General features: G+C 41.7%; 1 protein-coding gene across 1 annotated transcript in view; it reads right to left on the bottom strand.

Moving 5' to 3' along the window:
• Positions 1-23,578, bottom strand: part of rgs12b (regulator of G protein signaling 12b) — a 38,584-nt gene that overhangs the window by 5,835 nt on the left and 9,171 nt on the right. Inside the window, exons 5-9 of the mRNA XM_070827948.1 lie at positions 8,247-8,268; positions 2,201-2,370; positions 1,468-1,560; positions 1,107-1,250; positions 36-218 (exon numbers count right to left, since the gene is read on the bottom strand). Coding sequence (XP_070684049.1) covers positions 36-218; positions 1,107-1,250; positions 1,468-1,560; positions 2,201-2,370; positions 8,247-8,268 — 612 coding nt within the window. The remainder of the gene's footprint in view (positions 1-35; positions 219-1,106; positions 1,251-1,467; positions 1,561-2,200; positions 2,371-8,246; positions 8,269-23,578) is intronic.

The raw sequence follows: 23,578 nt of genomic DNA, 5'->3' as shown, positions 1-23,578 counted from the left end.
AGACAGTTTTCATTTTGTCATGTTTGACATGTTACCTTCTTGGGTGTGGAGAGGTTGGAGCGGTCGGAGCCAGTGGTGCTGTGTTTGGAGGTTGGGCTGCTGGGGATGTGGTACGGGTCAGGCAGGGGCCTTCCCTCCACCTCGGCCAGCATGCACTCCTGGTAAAGCAGAGACTTGAGGAACCGTGTGTAGCTGTCGAACTTCATCAGGTTGAAGATCTAAAGGAGTGAAGCAGTGAGGAAGCAAATAAGTAATCAGTGGGCAACGGATGGGATGGAAAAGCAAGCAATGGCAAAAGACTTGAAGAGAGGAAGGACAGACAACAATTCAGAAAGACTAAAAGGATTAAGGGTGTCAACTGAAGAGTAACAGAGGGACAGACTGACAAAATGGATAAAAAAAAAGAAGATATTCATATATATATATATATATATATATAGATAGATAGATAGATATACATATATATATATATATATATATATAGAGAGATAGATGTTGGAGACACATGGGAAAAGGGTAAAATTGAACGTTCTAAGTTTAACATCCCACTCGTAGCCCCTGGAGGTTGTTCAAGTTCATGGAGGACAACTTTGACTTTCTTGGAGGGGTAGAGAGAGAGACAGAGACAGAGATAGAGATAGAGAGAGAGATTTTTTGGGTGAACATGTTTGCATGTTTGATGTGTAAAAATATAGAAGGTGATGCTGAGGATATCCTTCTAGCCTTGTGACTCTTATCACAGTTTCAACATCTGAGCTTAGTTGTTCAAATCAATAGAGCTTTTCAGCAACATCCCCCCTCCACGACACGCACATCTAAGAGGCCATTCACATCAATGATGCTACACAGCAGGCGAAGATGAATACTTAACCTTATGTTAAATGAGCACCCAGTGCTGTAATAACTAGTACATTTTCAATAGGGGTCTGTTTTGGTTGAGTTTTATGAGTAATAATAAATTGGTTCTCCAGGAAAAAGCCTCCTTTCACTTCCCCCTCGTGAGGAAGGCCAGAGGTCAGTGTCATCTGAGCACAGCTCCTGGAGCAAATGCTTCCTGTCTGTGGTTGCTAATCACACTGAGATTTCAGTAAACACGTTGTGTTTACCTGCAGTTGCTGCTCCTTGAACATGTCGGGTCGCGGGGCGTTGAGGATGTCATCAGCCAGCTGAGCTTGACTATCTATGTTGACCGGCGTTGTGGCTTTACTGGAAAGGAAGCTGTTGTAGATCTCTCTGGCACGCTGAGAGAGCTGGAGGAGGTGGGAGGGTCAGGAGGAACGAGTGGCAGGAGCGAGGTAGGATGAAGAGTGAAGGTGAGGTCAAGGTGTATATAAAAAGACATGGTGATGTGACAGGGGGGAAGATGAAGACAACTGATTGACATATATGTACTTTTCCCTCGTTATTGCTAGAGAGGTGTAAATGGATGCATGCATGTGATCAAACAATGTCTAGCAGGTCTGTTACCTGCTTCTTGTCATTCTCAGGGACGTGGCTGAAGAACTCGCAAGCCTGCCAGAACAGGATATTCTCCTCACTGAACTCTTTCTTAAGGAACTCCTGCAGCAAGAATGTAATGTGGATCAAGAATTAGGCAAATTTAAGAAAAGAAGGCAGAAGTGTCTTCATGATATAGAGGGGTTAGTGTATGGCACTTCATCAGTATTAGTAGTTATTTCTATTGACACCTGCTTTCCATCCTTTCAATTTTTGTTTTAGTTGAAGAAAAATCCTTGACCATTATAGATGATGCACAATAAAGACAGTACAAAACTAATGTACTAAATGTCAGATAACTTATGGTCAGCCTGACCAGCCTGACATGACCAACCAAATTATATGACCACAGCATCCAATTCAAAAGTGGCATTTAACTTGTCTCTAACTTGTCTCTACAGAGAACTCTTCAAACAAGCTCATCCCAGCCTTCCAACAATGCTTTACAAGTTTTTTTTACTATCTAAGAGTTTTAATTGGGTCATTACAATGCTGCAAGGTACATTACTGTCATTTGACAGGGAGATACGGCCAAAACTAGCTGGCACAAACAACAGCCTCCCCACAGAAGCATAACTGATTTAGCCTTTAATTTGCAATATAAGTAATCTTTGCTGTAACTCCTTTTGATAGTTAGAAGGAAACATAGTGAATCTGTTATGTGAATGTGCTGGCCAACACCAGTCATGTGCTGTTATAGTACCGAGAAGTATCGGACTCCCACAGGGTCCTGCAGGAGTCTCTCGAAGCAGACAGCCCAGCTGGCCACTCTCCTCTCAGTGTGGCGCCGGTGGCTCTGAACACTGGGCAGGCTGGCATTACTGTTCAGACTGTTGTCGCTGCTGCAGCCCTGCAGCTCCACGCTGTTAAGTTCTGTTCACACACACAAAAATACACCCATCAAATACATGTAGTGGTAGCAAATTCAGCAAGGCTGAGAATCTCTAGCTAGCTCCCAATTTGATAAGATTCAGGGAGCAAAGACTAAGAGAAAAGAGAGTCTTTATTTATCCCACACCGGGGAAAGTCAATTGTTACAGCAGCAGAGAGTTAAGAGACAGAAAAGGTGCAGAAACAAAGGTTCAGTGACAGAAGTAGTGCAAAAACAAGGGCTATAATGAATCTAAAAAAATAAATACTAGTATAAAAATATACAAAAAATATAAAATATATACATGTGCGTATTGCACAGGAGAAAAACAAATGAGTAATGGCAAAAGTGCAGGTAGTGAATATGATATTATCATAGTTGTAATGCTGTTGTGAAACAGTCTAACAGCAGTGGGGATGAACGACCTGCAGTAGCGCTCCCTCTAACACCACGAGTGAATCAGTCTGCTGCTGAAGGAGCTGCTCAGGGCCTCCACAGTGATATGCAGGGGGTGAGAGGTGTTGTCCATGATTGATGTCAGCCTGGCTAACATCCTCCTCTCACCCACCTCCTCAGTGGAGTCCAGCACAGAAGCAGTCTCTGCTGGAACAGAGCTGTCCAGAACAGAGCCGACCCTCCTGATCTCTTCTGTCCCCTGTCCCTGTCCCTGTCCGTGTCCCTGTATTCCAGTTTGTTCCCCCCATATACACATCCAACGATGGCTGTATCATCAGAGAACTTCTGAAAGTGACAGTTTACAGTGTTGTGTCTGAAGTCTAAGGTGTAGAGGGTGAAGAGAAAGGGAGAGAGAGCCGTACCCTGGCGGCCTGCATGCTACCACATCTGACACACAGTCCAGGAGCCTCAATGGACTATTGACTTTTTTTATGCATCTTCAATTCTTTAACTGCATGTGTACTTTCACAACAGCATAACCACTGGGTCATATGGTCTTGACTGGGTGATACAGTTAAAATGACTATTAAGATAAACATGTCCCCTTTGCTTGCTTGCTTGCTTGCGCTGTGTGCTTCTTTGTTTTTCCCTGTCTGCTTTACATGGAAGCAGAACTATCAGTGGTATGGTGTAAACCTGGGCCCGCTGTGTCCCAGGTGTGTCTCATGCCTCTGGTACAGCAGCCATCCCAGTGAGACCTCCTCTACCCACACATGCTGTGCTTTTCTGTTGCTTTATCCTTTGTTTAAAAACACAACACCCCTACGGCACACTTTCACTCATACAGTCCCTACAATACTGATATTACAGATCTGATCTACACATTTCTTCAACCATTTTCAAATAGTTTGCTGTAAATAAATTTTTTTCACCCAGGTGTCCCCTATTCTCGCCATAGTCCAAGTACCAGGCCATGACATAATATACTCCATTTCACAATATGTCAAATGTATGCAAAAAATCACATGTACATGTGTAAGTGATGTCGAATACAAGGAAGTGTGTTCCACGGCGATGCATTATATCTAACATTATATCAGACAAAACTCATTTAAAAAAAACTAAAACTAATTTAAAATCATGATATGATTCTACACAAAGTCAATAAATGAAAAAAAACGATGTACTTCCAGTATCATTAAGAGTGCCACAGAAGTACCCCTGCTTCTTCACACTGAACACTTCACAGAAGTGTTGAAATAAAACTAATAAGATGTCGCCTTTGTATATATTTACATTTCACAGTCTAATTGATTTTATCTTAAAAAACTCCCTACAGTATTCAATAATTTACTTCTTAACATCTTGAACAATGTAGCTCCTCTTTTATACTCTGCATACTCTCAATTACAAGTAAGTGTTACCCATAAATCTGTAATTCAAAACTCCAATTAAGGAGTTCTATGAATGGATGCTTAATTGTTCTAAGTTCCAATGTAAATCGATTATTTTTCCCACCACTAGACCTCAACTGTCTTTGTTCCCGATGTTTAGACAGACTTGCAAAGCAAAGGCACAGAGAGAAGCTGCGAATCACCAGAATAACGCTGCTTCAGGCCTGATGGACTTAAAATGGCTCCTCCGTTGAGATAAAACAAAATACAAGAACAGCCAGCGGGAAGGCACCACCGGTCAGGTGCCTGAGACCACGCAAATCCTGTAAATACGCTGAGAGGTGCTGCCCACAGCTACAGTCCTGTGTGATTTAAAGCTTGGAAACTTGGCTATTAATGGATAATTCCAGCGTGATTTCAACTTTTGCACATTTTTCACCAGTTTCATGTTATCAGTGATAGTTTTCACAATGGGTATATTTATAATTAGTTTTCCCAAACTGCTCAGTGAACAACTCGAACAACTTCAGCTTGAGTCATCAGTGGTAATGTAACACTGTGACTGACACGTCAACATCCATTCATCCATTCTCTTAACCACTTATCCTGCTCAGTGTCACAGGCGCTAAAGTTTATCACAGCATACATCACCAGTCTATCACAGAGACAAGCCAACACTATAAAGGTGCATTACAACAGTAATGCCTGGCTATAAAAACAAGAAAGGAGCCTCAGACACCATTAACGTACATTGTTCCCTTCAAAATAAAAACAGTGAACCATGTCTCCCACATGTCTGCCACAGCTCATCCAAGCCAACAAACCAAACAAGCGAAATGTTTCCTAAAATGCATACTGTACTGTCTAAAGTCTGGAGCATGAAATAAAAATGAAAAAAATGCTAAAAAAATAGAAATTAATATAAATTGTTAGAGATGCCCATTTCTGCCACCGTCATTACTGGAATTAAAAAGAAATATTAAAAAAATTAAGATTTTAAAAGGCCCCATAAAACTTATTTTCTTCAACATCCAACTATACTACAAATTTTCCACCAAACTTTTTTACCCACACAGCCAACTGGTTTCATCATGAATATTTTATGTTATAGCGAAATACACAAGAAATACACAAGATTTGAAATCAAATATCCAGCGCCCTTAAGTAAGATTACTGAATAATTTACTATATTTTGATATCCACATTTCACAGAGGGGAAGTTTTGTTAACCATGCAAGCCGTTTAGTGAAAGCAGCAGACCACAGTGAGCAAAATTAAACTGCCATAATAGCAGACCATCAGCAGACAGCATTAGGTCCTCACTCCTCACTCTGTATTCTTTTTAAACGGTGGTTTTCAAACATTAAATTCACTTTGACCTTGTTATGAAGATGGCCCACTTGACCGTCACACCATTAAGACCGCAACAACATATATGAATACAACAGCTCCCCCAACATTCCCCCAGTTTTCTTAATCTAATCTGAACCCCACCCTGCAGTTACAAAACCATTTATTTAACAAGCCATCTGCATCTTGTGATCGGGAAATTCCTTTTGAACTCTGTCATTTTTAAACGAATTTCTGTGACTAAACCAGAGCTAAACTGATATTTAACATCAAAGCCTCTGTTGTCAATAATATTCAATTTATTTCTCCTCTGTGCCAAAAATCTATTTTTTCTTTGGCTGGAAAAGAAGCATTTGTAGCACCAGCTGTATCCTCACCTGGGTAGAGCTGGTAGGAGCCCGTGTGGTGCCAGCGGGGCAGGTAGCGAATCCTGAGGGGTAACCAAGCCCCTCCATCCATACTCACCCTATCAGGGCCCCTCGCTAACTCAAACACAACAGGTTGAACGTACGGATCAAGACGGGGCACACACACTCGCATACAGTTGGCATCAACAACATCACAGGAAGGAAGTGAGCGAGAGGGAAAACAGGGAGAAAAGAAGGAAGTTGAGGCCACAAAAATAGAGGCTGTCGGTGGAGAGGGACCTGGCTGACAACCTGAGAGACCGCAGAGAGAGTCAGGTCGCAACATGCACACACACCTGCATGTACATTTGCACACACTGACACACACCTCTATTAGCTTCCAGGTAGGTAAGTGATACAAGCACACACAGGCCTTGAGATTATGAATAATTCAGAGCTGGGAACACACAGGGAACTAAAAACGCACAAGCACGTACACGAGCACACATTCACATACACACATAAGCTGCAGTATTGATGGGGAGCTTGTTGAAAGAAAGGGCACTATTGAGACTAATGAGGCCTTAGCCCCCATACAACTACACACACACACGCACACACACAAACAAACTGATAGATGAAGACCAAGGGAGAATATCTGTCAACCTACTCATCAGTCGCAAATCAATCACCTACATTTTCTTAAAAATAAATCATTCATTTTGTATGCTTTGTTTAATTTTTTGCTCTGAGAACACACTTTATTAAAAGGGTGCGCTATTGTGAGCAGTTTCCTGATGTCACAATAACATAACACACTGAACTACCAATAAATTATCATGTAAAACTTTGAATGACTGGTTCTATTAGTTTAGTGTCTAAAATGGTCCAAAACAGAATAATGTAGAATAAGTTATTATTACACATGAAAATGTACAGTGCAGTTTTATTATTGCTGACTTTGAGGAAAGAGCCAATATTCATGACATTGCAAAAAGCTGAGTCAACAGCCAGTCAAACAGCCATTTGGGAGTGTCAAAATTAAATAGTGCAGTAATAAATGGCAGCATTAGAGGATTTTTCTTGTAAAGAAGGCTGTGATATTCAATATTCAGATTTTTTACTTAAGTAGAAGTGCAATATCACAGTGGATAGATACTATACTATTAAGATTTTAAGAGTATATTAAAAACCTTAATCAAGTTAAAGTACATTAGTATTATCATCAAAATATACTCAAGTGATGTGTACAGTATGAATCTACTGTTAAACCATCCTTTTCCTTAGCGTTTGCCTGAGAGGCAATAACAAAGCAGTAATGGAGAGACGCACCTCTTATTTCCTCCCCAAAAACACCAATGCATAGAGGTTTCCTTGCTCATGATCAGTCAATGAAGGCTGACACATCAAGCTTGCTGTGTGTACATGCAGTAACACTTTACTTAATATATCCTGATCTTAGTGATCTATACATACTACCCATGATCACATGGACGTAAACATCGTAAACATGCAAGATGAGCGCGCTCTCCACTTCACTCACCAACAACACCTCCTCTCTTCCAGACACACGTGGTGTGAACAAGTGGCCGTAAACACTTCTACATTCGAGCTGATTGTTAACATGTCTGCCGTGGATTCTACACCCCTTTTGTCTTGCTTCTCACCTCCTCTTCCTCCCTTTATCTCCCATCTGCCATAAATTGCCTTTCACGTGAATTTGTGAGACATTAAAGCACCATTACAAGTCTCCTAAATCAGGGACCTTTCGTTATTGTTGGCACATGCAAATTAGGCACATGACACCAGCACTTCAAAACAACATGGCAGGGAACACAGAATCCTGTTAAAAAAAACAATGCCTGTAAGGTTTGACACACCAATTAAAACTACAGAATCAACTGAATACAGGGGAATAAAAATATTCAATTCCCAATGCCGCTTCACAAACACACTAGTACAAATTAAATGGAAAACCACATGACTGCGCCACCTGTTCTGTATGCCATGCTATAGGTCCTATCCCCGCTTCGGTTGTTGTGCAGCTACTGCTGACAAATTTGTGTCTATCTTTAGGTTACAGCATGTCAACCTCAGCAGAGGTGGGGCAGGAGTTTAGCAAGTCAGACCAGACTGTCTTTTGCTCCTGTGAGTTTAATGAAAGCAGTTTGACATTAATGAGCACGGAATAACCCTAGAACACGACGACGGACCGAACACAATAAGGCATTCATGTCATCCCATTAAATGCTACTTAAAGTAGATCATAAGAACTGAAGGATGAGGGAAGCCAATTCAAGTAGAGAAATGGTAGAGATTAAAGGTCATGAAAAAGTAATAGATCATTAAAATGGATACTGAGGATGTTTAGATGTTGTAAAGACTACTCACCTCCATCGGAGACTGCAGCGGACTGTAAAGAAACACAGAGAGACATGGATTAGGATATTCCCTCATCACACCACTGACTCAGTCCATGAGCACCCAGAGGCAGCTGCCTGGGCATGCACTTTTGACCACATGGAGACACAGACACAGACTGACTGTATTCTCACAGGACCTGGCCCATTATCACACACTCACACACACACTTTCACATCATAACACAGTCAGGTTAGCGCCCACACTCATTGTCTTGTGCGTGGGTGGAATCATCTGTGAACTGGCTGTGCTTGCTCTGCAAGAAAACCTCCTAAAACGGGTGGGGCTTACTCTGTCTGTGTGTGTGTGTGTGTGTGTGTGTGTGTGTGTCTGTGTGTGCGCGTGTGTGTGTGTGTGTGTGTGTGAGGAGAGGGGAACTTTAGGCCTACCTGCCCCCGATTTCACACTGAAGTGTGATGTCTGCTTGCATATCTCACAATTACCAATTATAGGTAGTGTTTAACATGCGGCAACATATCAAATCTGGATTTAATTTAATTTAATTTCAAACTGCCATATTTTTCGCTCACACAAACACAGGCACAGATATATTCATACAGATACAAACAGCGCACAGATACACACACAGAAACACACACACACAAAATATGCCTGATTTTTATCCCAGCCATGCTGAGCTGGGATGAGATCATTCAACACAGACATCAGTGATGTGATGTAGTGAACTCTGGAGCACAGCGGAAACGCTCTGTGACTCAAAAAGAGTAACAGAAGAGGAGTAGACAAAAGAGAGAAAGGGAGAACAGAGAAGGAAAGACAGACAGGATGGAGACGGAAAGGAGGGGTGATCAGCAATTCAAGACAGAACTGTTTGTCAAAGACAGAATACCAAACTAACTCTACGGATAAAAGTCTGAGCAACTCTGTTGATCTGTCAGGGGCTTTTGATGCGGTTAATCTGAGCACTAATCTTGCTAATGACTGGCTTCATGCTTACTCATGATAGAAGGCAAGCAATGGAGTAGCTATGTGGGAGGACACAGCGGCTCTGAAGGGGTTTCTGAAGGAGTTCATTTGCATTTGGAACTTTCAGTGATCTCACCATAAGTCGACCGAGGTACAAGGGGGGGGGTCTCCTGGACGACTTGGTGTTTCTATAGACTTATTCTATGGTCACCAGTCAAAAATGTTTCATTTATATTTTAAGAAATCAAGTAGTTTCTCCCTCAGTTTGCTATGTTGGATGACTTATAAACAGTGTCCAGGAACCAGTATGTAGTTGTAGTTACTCCATTCAGAGAATTTATATGAACCCAAGTTCTGGGGTAACAGTCATCTTTCCGTTGTAACCTGATGAATTATGATGTAATTTACATCCCGGTCTCCTCTAATTTCTGTTGGAAAAACTAATTTCTTGGCCATATGTAAGTACTAAGATGAATTAATGGAGATCTTGTGCACAATGAGTTAAGACAGGGAAAGGATTCTGTGACAACAGCATGCATGATGAAAGAAAAGATCAAAACTTGTAGGATGTATGCAACACAAAAATAATGACTAAAACTGAAATTGGCACTAGTAGTTTAAATAAGTCAGTTTCCACAGCTGAACTGTAGGCTGTAAAACTCAGACACATTAACACCATAAGGGAAAAACCTGTCCTCTCCGCTCTGGTTTCACACTGAGCCATCAGTCCAAATGTTTACATCTCCAAGAAGCAGAATCTTATATCACTAACACATCAAAAATGATCCATCCTTGGCTCAAAAACATGCAAATCTCAGTCACCACAGCACGTGTTTTTTCCATCATAACCTGATTTCTTCCAGTGACTTTTTTAGTGAATGTGAACAAAGTCTCTCCCTATTAAGTCAATATTTGGAAAAAAACGAATCATTCTTTAAAACGTATTCTTACCCATATTCCTATTCTATAATAAAATTGCTAAATACACAAATCCTGTAATATTCTGACTAAGATTCAATGTACTTTTAAACTAATCAAAACTAATTAGGTTGACCCCTAGGTGCAGCATATGTGCTGTTTTGATTCATGTGCATCTTGGCCATTTCCTCACTTGAGGCAAGCTGTCCTGGCCAGATGGCACGGCCAGTGTAATCACTGGGATTAGCTATTTCAGACAGTCCCTGGAAGAGTAGATGTTGGCACTGGCCTGTGAGAAGAGATTTAATGTGACTTTATAGCAGTTGATTGTGGTCGAACCACCGCAGAGGACAAGAGAAAATGACAGCGGCAGAAACCTCCCCAGTGGAAACTGGTTACTTGATCCTTATGCTGATTAGAGTCCCACACATTTCACATCTCAGACATTTCAACAGCACATATTCTGTCTCTAATGTGAGTGTGTTTCACGAGTGTGCTTGTGTTTTATATGGGTGCAGCCTACAGTATGTGTGCATGTGGTCGACATCTGTTATAGATGTCTATTGTATGTAGGGTGCATTCTTTTGCATTTGAGTGTGTATGTGTGTGTTCCCCATCCCCATTCAGCTCTGGTGTGATCACTTCCAGACGCACTGTGTGGTGGAGTGGTTTGGCCCCTGGTTGAGGCCCCATGTCCCCTCTTCTCTCTTTTCCTTCCTGCACTCCCCTCTAACCCATTTTCAAACTCCCCCCTTTTGTTTGTTCTTTTCCTCCTATCCATCATCCCCCTCTTTCTTCCTCTGTCCCCCATTACCACCGCTCTCCTTCCACTCTTCCCTCAAGTCCTTCCCTCCTTCAACCCTTCCTCAGTCATTCCAGTGGTGTTCCCCCTCCTCTCCTGGCAGATCCTGGTCATTCCAGACAGCCCACAGGGAATGACTGGGGTTTTCCACACTCTCCTTCCTCAAGCCCCTATCCACAGAGAGGCATGCAGCTGGAAAATGTAATAGTCTTGATAAATGAGAATCATAATATCAAATATATCCCCCACAGTATATACAGTAAGCCCTTCTTCTTCACAGACCCATGTGTGCCACTTTTAACCTCCATTGCTTTCAAACTTAGTAAGCTCTACATAAGCTTAGTATTACTGGCAGTAAATTGGTACTGGAAATTACTGATATGTCATAGCCCCAATATTGTCTGTGGTTACTGCCCACAGATTGTTCAAAGATTTTTTGTCCTCATTGTATAATATATGCATTGATACGATCACAGAAAAAAGTGACACAGCAGCACATGAATGATAGTCATGATTACAGTTTCCACGTTTGTGCACCTAAGAGTGTGCGTGTGGTTATGAATTGTGTGAATTAAAACAGAACTGAAGCTAATGGTTTCCCTCTTATCAGTTTACTGTCAACACATTATTCATTTGTCATTTATACCGTCTCAGATAGAGTCAGTTCTGACGCACAACAGCTATCATGAGGAATATTCTTATTACATTTCCATGTACAGGCTTGTCAAATTAGTGTTGATTTTGAGGGCAAAAGACATTGACCCAGAGGAAAACACTAAGGAGCTTTCAAAATACAATCCTTTAAGCAGTGAAGTAGAATAGCAGTTTGTTATACAGTTGCACCTAAAATTATTCAACCCCTATTGCAAATTGGCAAAATTCAAATTTAATAGAAAATCTCTGGTGGGATTTGAAGAAGGCAGTTGCAGCACGCAAACCCAAGAACATTAGAGAGCTGGAGGCTAATGCCCATGAGGAATGGGCTAAGATTCCTCAGGAACGCTGTCAGAAGCCTCTACTAAGTACAAAAGATGCTTGTCAAGAAGGAATTGAATAATTTTGAGACTGCAGTAGTCATTTGAAGTGGCATATTGTGTTGAATTTGGAGAAACCATCTGTCATATTAGTTGTGTTGGACTATTTCAATTGTTATTTGAGTTGTTGATTCAACACAGCTTTTGCCAATACATCTAATTTGCGATGGGGTTTGAATATATATAGGACCCCTCTCCCCTTAATATAGTCACACACCCCTTGAGATCCATTTTCGAGCTATAAATATGCAGAAAATCCTCACATTTGTGTAGCTGGAACCATTAAATGATAAAAGTTTTCTAATTGATTGTAGGTGTTAACTTGTTTATAGACCAATCATTTTATCCACTAATCATTTAAGTACTTATTGGTAGATATTCATTATCTTAAATCTTATCTGATGCCCTATTGGAACTAGTCTCGTTACCTAATAATCACACCTACATCCACTGAAGGAAAGACAGCTGAATCACAAGCTCACATCACTTACTGGTCTGAATCAAACACCCACGCCCATTTTTCATTCCTTGGCCATAACTGCTGTGTCATCAGGGTCTAGTGCATTATGGCTTTGTTGATCAGTTGCAATAGAATGATCCGTTCTATTATGTACTTTTTTTGTCTACAGGTCACAACATGTTTGTACATCCTTGTTTTCAGCTCCCTGAACATAAAATGCCACCTTGTAGCCACAAGCCTGGCTTGTTTATGTTGGGTCTATGTGTGTGTGTGTGTGTGTGTATGTATGCGGTCTGGTTGGTCACTGTGTGTACAGGTCCCGAGTGCTTTATTAGCTGTGACTAGTGGGAGAGGGGTCGCTTACATCATCTGTTATGAAGGCTGGACGTCAGGTTCAAACTATGGCAAAACACCAGGTACAGTTTACAGCCGTTCATTCTCACCGTTATCATAATATTAATACTTTAAGAGCCATAAAAGTCTCCTTAAACAATCTCAAGTTTCCGAAATGTTCTCTGTCTGTGTACGTGTGTCTTGGTGGACGTAGATTCCTGTAAAAAGACATTCTGTTTTATAGGATGAGACACAGAGCAGGCAGTAACACTTAGCAGGGTGAATAAAATCTGTCCATCTGTGGGAGAAACTGTCAGGGATAACATATCCACTCACACACACAAAGACAAGACTGTTTGTACCACGGGCACCTTATTCTTGGCTCCATCACTGGAGCTGTAACTGCCACCTTTGGTACGGAATGAATGTGTAAGTGAACAGACTGAAATGTGGAAGAACAGTGAGCATATCCTCTAAATCTACTCCTGTGCAGTGGCATGACTAGAGGCGACCACACCTTTACTTGTGACAACACACACGACACACACACACGACACACACACACACACACACACACGCTCCTTAAAAGGTGACTTAGAATTCACAACACAGATTTCCAGACTTCTCGCACGCACACACGCACGCACACACACGCACTTCCAGCTGAGGGGGAAGCTGTTGCTCCAACAGTCTCAATGTATGCGTGCCTGTGTGTTTACTTTTGAATATGAGGTGAATAGTGGCTGCCATTGAGAAGGCCAGAGTCACCCTGCCAAACTTGGCAACCATGAAACCGCTTAGCTTTAGCGTAACTTAACTCAGAGAGGATAGGATGAGACGGACAAGCCGATTAGGTTCCACTGATCTAAAAGCGAGTAAAAATGTGGCTCTGCAGGTGTGAGCATGGATGACGATACTCTCCATGCAACCCTGAGATGAAGAATTGCAAAAATCTAATCATTCCCTAATCATTTTGAAAAACATAACTGACTAAATCAATTACAAAAACAGCAATCAGCAAACTCAATGTGAATGAAACCATCTCAGCATCCTTGCAAACACTGCAAAACTTCTTCCAAGGAGAAATTCCCTGTGACTGTCTGTGGAATGAAGCCCTAAATCCCTGTGATGCATTCAGGAATCAATATGTGCTCTCTATGAAAGGAGGGAATGCAGATAATGTTTGCTTCCCTACAATGGAGCCACACAGGAGATGTGACTCAGAGGCTGAGCCCGTGATAGATGTTTGTTTTACTTGGCTCCTTGCCTTAAACCCACACAGACAGAAGAGCGTAAACACAATGCGATCTGATCAGACACCTCCAACTCAACACACTCGCATTTGCCAGTCAATACACTTAATTGAAATTAATTGAAATTTCACCAGAGGAAGATTACTCAGCTCACCTCTCCATTGTCTTACAGCTATATATTTTCTCTCTTTCTTTGAACACACACAAAACAAGCCACAAAGGTGAAATGTACAAACCATATGACTCATAGGAGTAAAAAAAAAAAAGAAGCTCTTTCTCCATTTGTCGCAATCTCTGATTCGTCTCTACCTCAGTTTCTCTTCCTCTCTCTCTCTCTCTCTCTCTATCTATCTCTTGCTCTGGCCCAGAGCACATCTGGATTTGAGAGGAAGGGAAACAGCCAAGATCTGTCACAAACTCTTGTTGGTCTTTCTTTCCTTGTGTCTCACTTTAACACATACTTTCCCAGTCTGCCACCACCCCTGACTGGATGACATGTTCATTTTAACTTATATCATACTGTGTCTTTTCCCCGAGAGCCCCTCTTCTCTCTCTTTTATTTTGTCTTCATTCATCTCCATTTGTCATCCTATAAACGCATCCAATCTCTGCGTTTTCCCTCTCGTCTGGTCTGAAGGTAATGGGTTCCTCTTTGTCGCTGCATGCTTTGCTGTAGGTGATAGCCCCTTCTACCCTCCATCTGTTCCTGTCTTACACACTTGCAGTGAGCACAACAACACTGGTATGCACTGTTGCTTGCACTAAATGACATTCTCTTCTTCTCTCGCCCCTTGTCTCTTTCTCCTCGTCGTTCCTGGCTTCTCTGATATTTGTCATTAACTGTATAGAAGACACCAAAGCCGGGGTACAAAATTATTGTCAGGAAAGGGGCTGCTGAACTTTTAATGTGGCTGCTAAGTTTTTCCACTTGTAGCATTTTGGCGGCATTACAGCCAGACTTTGGTTTATGATTGAAAGCTGCTTTGGCTTATAAATCAGATAATGTTTGACTGTTTAGCATTGATATAGGCTGCTTCTATAGACACAAACACATAAGTATGTCTGTCCTTCCACTCTCTCCTCTTACAACACAATAAGTTCAGCAAGTTTCTCAGTCCAGACCACTTGTACAGCATGATTCGTGTGTGCGCATGCATGTATACTACTCACTGTGTTGAAGTTCCAGACCCGCTTGAAGGAGAGCCTCTTCCTCAGGCTCATCCTGCTCTACCCTCACACAGGAGGAAACCCACTGACTGCTCAATCTACATATCCGAACCACACAAACACACATGAAAACACTCACACAGACATGTGCGCTAACGCTGACACAGCCTCTACAGGAGCTATCTAGGGCAGGAAAGTCATGCAGACAGCTGACATGGATGGAGCCATGCCTCAGCAAGTCTGTCATACACACTCTCACACACACACACACTCACACACACACACACACACACACACACACCTAAGAATTAGCCTTCACTATCTGCTAAAGCTTCCATTAAGTAAATACTCCGTTTCTCTCTGCTAACAACATGCTTCCTCTCTCCTTCACACACTTAGCTGTCGGACTGACAAGGAAGTTCCATTCTCTCGCAGACACACACACATACACGGCTCTGTTTCCATAGTGACACGCCCCCATCGGGCAGCAGTTACAGAGAGGGGAGGGAACAAAGGTCAGTCTGCCAATCACACCGCAGCACAGCCCTTACCTCTCCACCCTCCTCCTACTCCTCCCTGTTTGAATCACAGTTAGGTACGATCAAATTCAACTGTGTCAGATGTTTTCCAGTGCTTTAAGAAATGAATTGTCTTTCTTGCTCCATGCACTATAAGCACAGGGAGTGGAGAATAGGACGCAAAAGAGTGGAGAGGGAGAAAGAGTTTATTCTCTAGCATCCACTTTAAAAACATTAATGAAATTTCTGCAGGTTTGTTAAAAGGTCAACTGAAGCAAACAAAGGCACTTCACAGGACAGAGCACCCTACTTCAGAGCGCACACACTCTCTCTCTCACATTAACAAAGGCTGCAATTGAATTTGTGTATATGGCCTTGAGCCTACACCTAGCTCCCCCTAATTTCCTGTTTGGCAAAAAAGAGTAAGAGTTTCTGTTACACCTTCTCCTATACCTCCACAGTCTGTCCTTTTGATGCCACTGTCTCTGTCTGCAATGATCTGTACCGCGATAGGAAAGCACATACAGTAAAAACGTATGTTTGAGTGGGTCTGTGTGACCTGGTGTGAATCCAGCAGACAGCAGCTGACTCTGAGCTGAATTCTGTGCTAACAGTGTGTATGTGTGCGGATAGAAAGATATATTCTTGTAGCAGCTCAGTTACAAATATTCTACTTCACAGATTTCACACAGCATTTTCATTGCATTGTTTTATGTGTAAGACTCCTTACAAAGTACCACAAACCGTCTAAGTGTTCCCACTTGTCTATACTCTCTGAACTAGACTTGTATGGCTGCCATACTCTGAAGTTGTAGTGAATCTGAATGTTTTTCAATTTGAATATAAAATAGTTCAGTTATTGGAAACAGATTTTTGCCTTTTCGTTTTGTCTGTATTCATTTAGGAACTCTTGTCTAGGAGTTGGTTCCACGCAGAAGAATCAAAAGAGCTCAGCTGTACACTATAAAAACATAAGAAAACCAGTGACCATTAAGAGCTGCATGGGCCATGTCCACTACAATTTTTCTCCATTATCTCTGATGAAAAAGTGCCACTTTGAAGACTATCGACTCAGAACAGAACACTTTCACTGGCCTCTTTTCAGTACTCCAAGCGCCATTTGAGGCCATAGAATTGAAAACGCAGTGCCATATTATTGTTAAACTTAATGTTAACCTTTCATGTTCCCGTATCATAGCAACATAGGGGATGGCTCCAGTACTAAGCCCCCCCACTACCGCTATACACGAGCACACACACACACACACACACACAAACACAGAGGCTAAAGGCGCTGCCAAAGCCCTAACTCCCAGAGCTTCTAATGCTAAAGAGGCCTGCCTGGTGGACGCCTCATTTTCAAAGCTTTCAAGTTCAGCCTCGTTCAGCTAATTTTATCAAATGCACCTAAAAAGCCAGTAAGGCCACATTGTGCAAACCTTGGGAACAGCTCACTGGTCTTTCACACATCTTTGACAAGCCAGGAAGAACAAAGAGTGGTATATGAGTAACCTGTGCTCTAATTCAAAACATATCTGTCAGGATATGAGGGAAAGAGAGTGGCACCGGGCGCCACACAAGATAAGAGGGATATGACAAAGCTAAATCCACATCCTGATGCGAAAAGAAAAGAAAAGAAAGGAGACGATATTTCTCGTATCTCACTCCTCTCTTTAGCCTCATTCCTGTGGTCTAGCCAAGCAGCTCTGTTTCCTTTGTGTCTGTGTGAGTCTGTACATTAGATCATGGTGTTTTCTGGGGCAGCTAAACATAAAAGAGAAATATTTTCATCTGCAAAGATCAGATCACAGCAAGACAACAGAGCTACACACAGAAACAGACACACACTCGCACACACGCAAAACACATGTTAACAGTTAATACTGAGTAACTTTTGTGCTTCTAGAGTTAATCTACATTTCTGTAACACAGTTTCAAGTAAGTCACATATATTTACATGACTAAAATGTGGCTACAATTAACATTATTGCCTCTAAATGATCATGTCCCTGTTGGTTATAATTTGTGACTACATTTTATCTCTGTGGAAGTCATTTGTTTGTGTTCGTAACATGCTGACATACTAAATCAAGTTTGCATTTTGTCACAAACATTGTAGTATCATCTTATATTATACAATTTCTGGAAATTCAGCTGGAAATTAGATTGACAGGACTGTTAATGGATAAACTAACTAAACAGGACAGTCTGTTTTTTGACTTATTCAGTGAACTAAATACCTGACAAATACAGGTGCTTCATTACATGGATACTTAGATCCTTTAAATCCAATATCGCCATAAAGTAGTCCTGCTCACTGATTTGCAGCGTTACCCCAGCAGGGATTAAAACAACTGGGGATAAAAGGCTTAGCTGCCTTCCAATAAACAGTTTAGCAAAATTCACAACATTTAAAACATTTCTATGATCTCATTATATATCAGCATGTGGGCCTAACTCACTAACTTTTGCAAATCATTATCACAATGAAGAACATTTAAAGTTCAGACTTTGAGATCATAAATAGAGGGAACTGAAACCAAAGTCTTAAATGAGAGAGACGAGCTCCAGCAACGCAGGAGGAATCAACAGGTGGTTTTTCATTGTGGTTTAGCCAACAGTTAAGTAATAGATATATAAAGATAATATATAAAGATGCTGTCAACTTTCAAACCAGCTCTGTCAAAATAACCACAGTTTTCCTGCGGAGAAGAGTTTATCATCACTCCATTTGTCTCTTTCTCTGGCTTGCATGCAAACACAGATATTCAATAAAACTCAACATTGCCCTCTGCTGTCATGACGGAGGTGAAGTACTGAGAGGAGCAGAGCAGGAAAGAAGTTCTGGTTTCTACGGATAATTTTCTTGTACTGCTCTGCTACCACTGCTCAGTGTGTGAGATTGTGAATCAATAATGAGTTAGCATCAATAGCTAATGTGACTGGACATGCCACCAGCTGAGAGCACAGCTTACTGCAATCACACACACACGTAGCTATATTTAAAAAGTCAACATAGGCCTAAATAACTGACACAATTATATCCAATATAGAATATATACATTTACAAAATATATATGTACAGATGTGGACTGTTTGTTCTTGGTGTGCCATCAACTCAGGCAGTGGCTATCTGGACTCTTTGTGTATGTTGTCTCATGTGTGCTAGAAAACTTGACTGCCAAATCTCCATTGAAGACGACATACGCTGCTGCTTGACATTCAACTGAACTTGATTTGCATGAGATGGTGCCTTTCAGAAGTTGTGATTTACATTCGCTGTTGTTGCATTAGACGCAAAATGTGCAAAATAACGCAAAAAGGAAAGAGCAGAAATCTTCAAAATCATGATGACTCATGCCAAACAGGAAAACTGCAGCCGTAAAGAGGAACAGTACTCACAAGTAGACCTTTAACTACAACACAGGATATTAACAGCTACTATAAACTAGAGCCTAAAACTGGTAAGCTTATGTTGTCTACGCTTCTAAGTTAGTCCTGCGACTGACTTATCACAGGACACTGTTTGATTGTGCTGATGTGGTAAACTGCACCCATCTAGCACTTGATGAAGATAAAAAGAGACGCTTGTGTTTATTTGAGCTAATTCTGATGTGACTCCTGGCCTCCTGAGGTGTTTCGTGTACAGGAGCAGCGTTGATCCTGTCTCATCATCTGATTTTCCAGCCCCAACACACTCTGCTCCCAGGGGATATCACGAGGAACACACACACACACACACAAACCCTCAAACAGTGTTAGAATACACACATAGAAGAAGAAATGTGTGTGCAGGTTCTTATCTTGGGTCTCTGACTGTGTGCTTATTCACTTTTTTGGTATGTGAATTAGTTTTTTTTTATGGCTGTGTGTAGTTTGTGTGTGTGTGTGTGTGTGTGTGTATATGTGTGTGTGTGTGTGTGTGTGTGTGTGTGTGTGTTTGTGTGTGAGTGCCGGGTCAGAGGGCTTGCAGACCACTCTTTTCACACTGTTGTGTTTAGTGAAATAACGTCCTGTGCTGCTTTTTACCCGAGTGTCAAAACCCCCTCACTCAAAATTGCATACATAAATACAATAATGTGGACATCATGACCTTATTGCTTATACTACTATATATATATATGTATATATATATATATTTTATACATTTATATATGTATTTAGAGTGCAATTAGACACACACAAACTACTTGGAATAAAGGAGATCACAATAACACATCAGACAAACACTTCTCTACAGTTTCTACAGTTGAACAAATCTAATGCACTGAATTTAAGAATCAACAGGTTTTCCTTTAACTTGACAAGCCAAAAAGACCCCGATGATTGGCCAGCACAGGTCACATGATCTGTCATTCCAGAGATAGGCCTAGCAACTTACGTTTCAGGTCATTTCATATATTTTAACTCTAAGCAAATATGTAATGGGTGATTAGTATGACAGCTCCACGAGAACAGCAGAGAAAGAGAGCACATTAAACAGGAGGCTGCTTATACATGACGCTTGATAATGTTTGAAATTCTAGCTGACAAGAAATTAATTTGTGTTTTTTCTTCAACTTATGCCATCTGCTCCAACAATGTTTGTCTAAAACAGCCACGATAGTGTAACACAGCCTGCACGCTATATGTGACAGAAGCAAGGGAATCATCAGTGGGATCTAATATAGGCTGCATCAAATATAGGGAGAGCAAACACACACACAAACTCACACGCACACATGCACACACAGCTCGTTTACTCACTGGATCAGTGGCCTTTTCAGAATCCACGCTCAAAGTTTGCTGCTCCATAAAGGAAGAGACAAGTAATCCTCAGCACTGCATGTGAGACCTTCCCTCAGTACACATTGTTATCAGCTGTTGAATGTGTGTGAGTATGTGTGTGTGTGTGTGTGTGTGTGTGTATGTGTGTGTGCGTGTGTATGTGTGTGTGTGTGTGTGTGTGCGTGTGTGCGTGTGTGTGTGCGTGTGCAGAGAGATGAAGCAGCAAAGCTTGATGGCTTTCAAATGTCCAAACCGCTACAGAATGTCGCTGTCGCTAGATTCCCCTCTCGCCCTCTCTCTCGTCCCCCCCTCCTCCTGCCTCTCTATCATCTCCCTCGCCCTGCCTCTCTGCTCTCCCCCTCCTCTTTCTCTGCTTTTCCACCCACCCTCGTGTAATTTCTATTCCACCCACACTGCTGTGGGCTGAGAGATGCACACACTCAGACAAATGCGGAGGCAAAGCTGCATAGGGAGACCCCTTGCCATTAAGGAACACCCACCCACACAGAAAATCAGCGCTGAGTTGAATGCGTTACCCTCAGTGCTCTTCTGTCATCTGCTTAGTATGCCCCATGCATGTCTGGAGCACGGAAAGTAAACTGACATTCATAGTGGCTGGAGAGGGGGGCAGAGGCAAAGCAAACAGGAAGATTGAGAGAGAAAGATATGTGGAGAAAAGAGGGAGATCATCGTTGCGGGATCTGTAGCAGTGATTAGGCTGTGTGCGACTGAACTGAGAAATAGCTGCATTCCTCAACATGCCTTGACACACAGTGGAGGTACTCACCCTAACACCCACTCTCACACACCCCCCCCCCCTCCTGCCCGGCCTCCACTTGGCCCAGGGGTGAGGACAGCATGTGAAGCACCACCTCACTCACACTCAGGACTGATAAATAACCAAGAGAGCATTATGCAGACAGGAGGCAACAGCAATCAGTGTCAGCCCACAGGAACGCAGTGTTTTTCACAATACTGCTCATCACCATGCCACTTCGAAACAGCTTTGGAAGACGTTCTGAAGTACATACCTGTTTTCATACAATAATGTGCTATAAACTAGGAGCCTGGGATAACAACAAAGTTATTCAATTCAGGACATCTCATCCTTGTTTCAAAATGTTTTATATCCGTCTCTCACATGTCCCCAACTTTATGGAAGAGCACTATTCAGTTGCTAGCGTGCCCCTTTAATTCACAACGGGTTTTGAAAACATATCCCAAATACTAAGGGTAACATGAGAACAAATTGAGGTTTGTTAGGAGGCTGACTGAACTTGCACTGTAGAAATGCATGCACCCTCAAAATCTGAAAAAATTCTAACAAAGTTAAAATATTGCTTCAAGGTGATTTGACCTCAGAGCCCAGTCAGGTGCATGTCTTAGGGTAGGGGCCATGATGCACGTTTGTGTGGCAGATCTGTTGAGAGCTCCCACCGCTGCCTGTGGGACAGCAGACTGCATTTGTCTCCTTGGGGAAGAAGCCAATATTTGGTCTCTAAATCAATTAGCTTTTATGGAAAAATCTCACAAGCACTGACATGCAAAAAACAAACAAGCACACATAAAACGGCATTACACATAAGCACAAAAACACAGGCACGTCAATGTGGTTGGTGATGTAGATAAGTTAGCTAGTACGTGCCTGACTTTGGCACAGTTTACATCTTAAGGATTAAACTGTAAACAAGCATGTTACAAAACTTTTTTACTTCTTTGCAAAATTAGAAGAGGACTTTTTAATCTGCAGACTGGATGAAATTACATTATGGGCATCCATTCACAAAATGCCTCACAACTTGGCCACAATCACAATAAAACCGTGCCTTTGTTAGAAACATGAAGATAAAACATAAAGAGAACACCCCCTGCAATGGTAAAACATTTTTGTTGTGCTGCAGAGATCTCATTGCATTTGTCTCTCCCACTAAAGATAGTCTTCATCTACTTCTACCCATCATTAAGTTGCAGCTTGTGGAGGGAACAGCAGCAATCAGCCTATTGTGTGTATTGTGTAGTACTTGTATTAGTACATTCAACCCCTTATGATTATTTGTGCCTGTTCTCATTTGTCATTATTACTTCAGTAAATAGCTTACATAGCTGTGACTAATTGCACCCACAGTCACCTTGCTGTTCAGATTTCAACCTTCCAGGGCCACTTAAGAATTGTTTGTGTGTGCCAGCATCCATAAACAAATGGTTATTTTAGTTAACTGCATGTGAGGGTCTGCATTAGTAAAGTTATGCATGCATGTATTTTTTAGCCTTCATGCATATACAACACTGGAAAATGATATGGCAAAGATCATCCAATGTCAAACTGAACTCCAGACACGCACAGCTGGAGCAGAGCAGATGTGTACAGCCTGACTTCCTTCCCCTTACTGCAGTCATAAGACATTTTGTGTTTGTTTGAATATGTGTGGGTGTATAATGGTTAAGCTCTAGAATCAGACTCATCACAAGATAAGCTGCAAGCTTAAGTCTTGACAGATATACACATGTATACATGCAGCACTGTGCACACAAACTCACACACACTTAAATTACAGCCTGAAGTCTGAGAGCTGCTGGAGAAACTTTCATGACACAGCTACTGTGTGTGTGTGTGTGTGTGTGTGTGTAATTCAAGTTCAACCATGTTTTGTATGTTGTATGTTACTAGTGTGGGGGAGTAACTAGTTACATGTAACTGTATTAGGTACTTAAATTACAAAATAAATGTTGTAATGAAGAACATAGTTACATTACTTACTACATTTATCTACAACCTATTAAATCATTTCAAAAGTAACCTTCCCAGCACTGTATGTTACTGACTGTAATGTATGTGCTTGCATGGCTTTTCGTGTATATATGGGTGTATCTGCCCTATGTGTGCATGTGGCTATATACTGTATGTGCTTTTGTGTGAAAGCCTCACTAACGAGGTGAATGCCGGCTTGTTGCTCATCAGAGCTCATTAGATGTGCAGGCTAACACTTGGGACCCCATTACCCCCCACCACCATCACCACACAAACGCACAAACACACACACACACACACAAATCTCTCTCTCCTCCCCCCTCTGGCAACACAAAGCCCTCTCTGTTTGTAGACATTACCGCATGTGCAGAAAG

Source organism: Pempheris klunzingeri, chromosome 3 (assembly GCF_042242105.1).
Source record: "Pempheris klunzingeri isolate RE-2024b chromosome 3, fPemKlu1.hap1, whole genome shotgun sequence".
NCBI classification, from domain to species: domain Eukaryota; kingdom Metazoa; phylum Chordata; class Actinopteri; order Acropomatiformes; family Pempheridae; genus Pempheris; species Pempheris klunzingeri.
The sequence above is the reverse complement of the archived record's forward strand: the minus strand, read 5'-3'. Positions and strand labels throughout refer to the sequence as shown.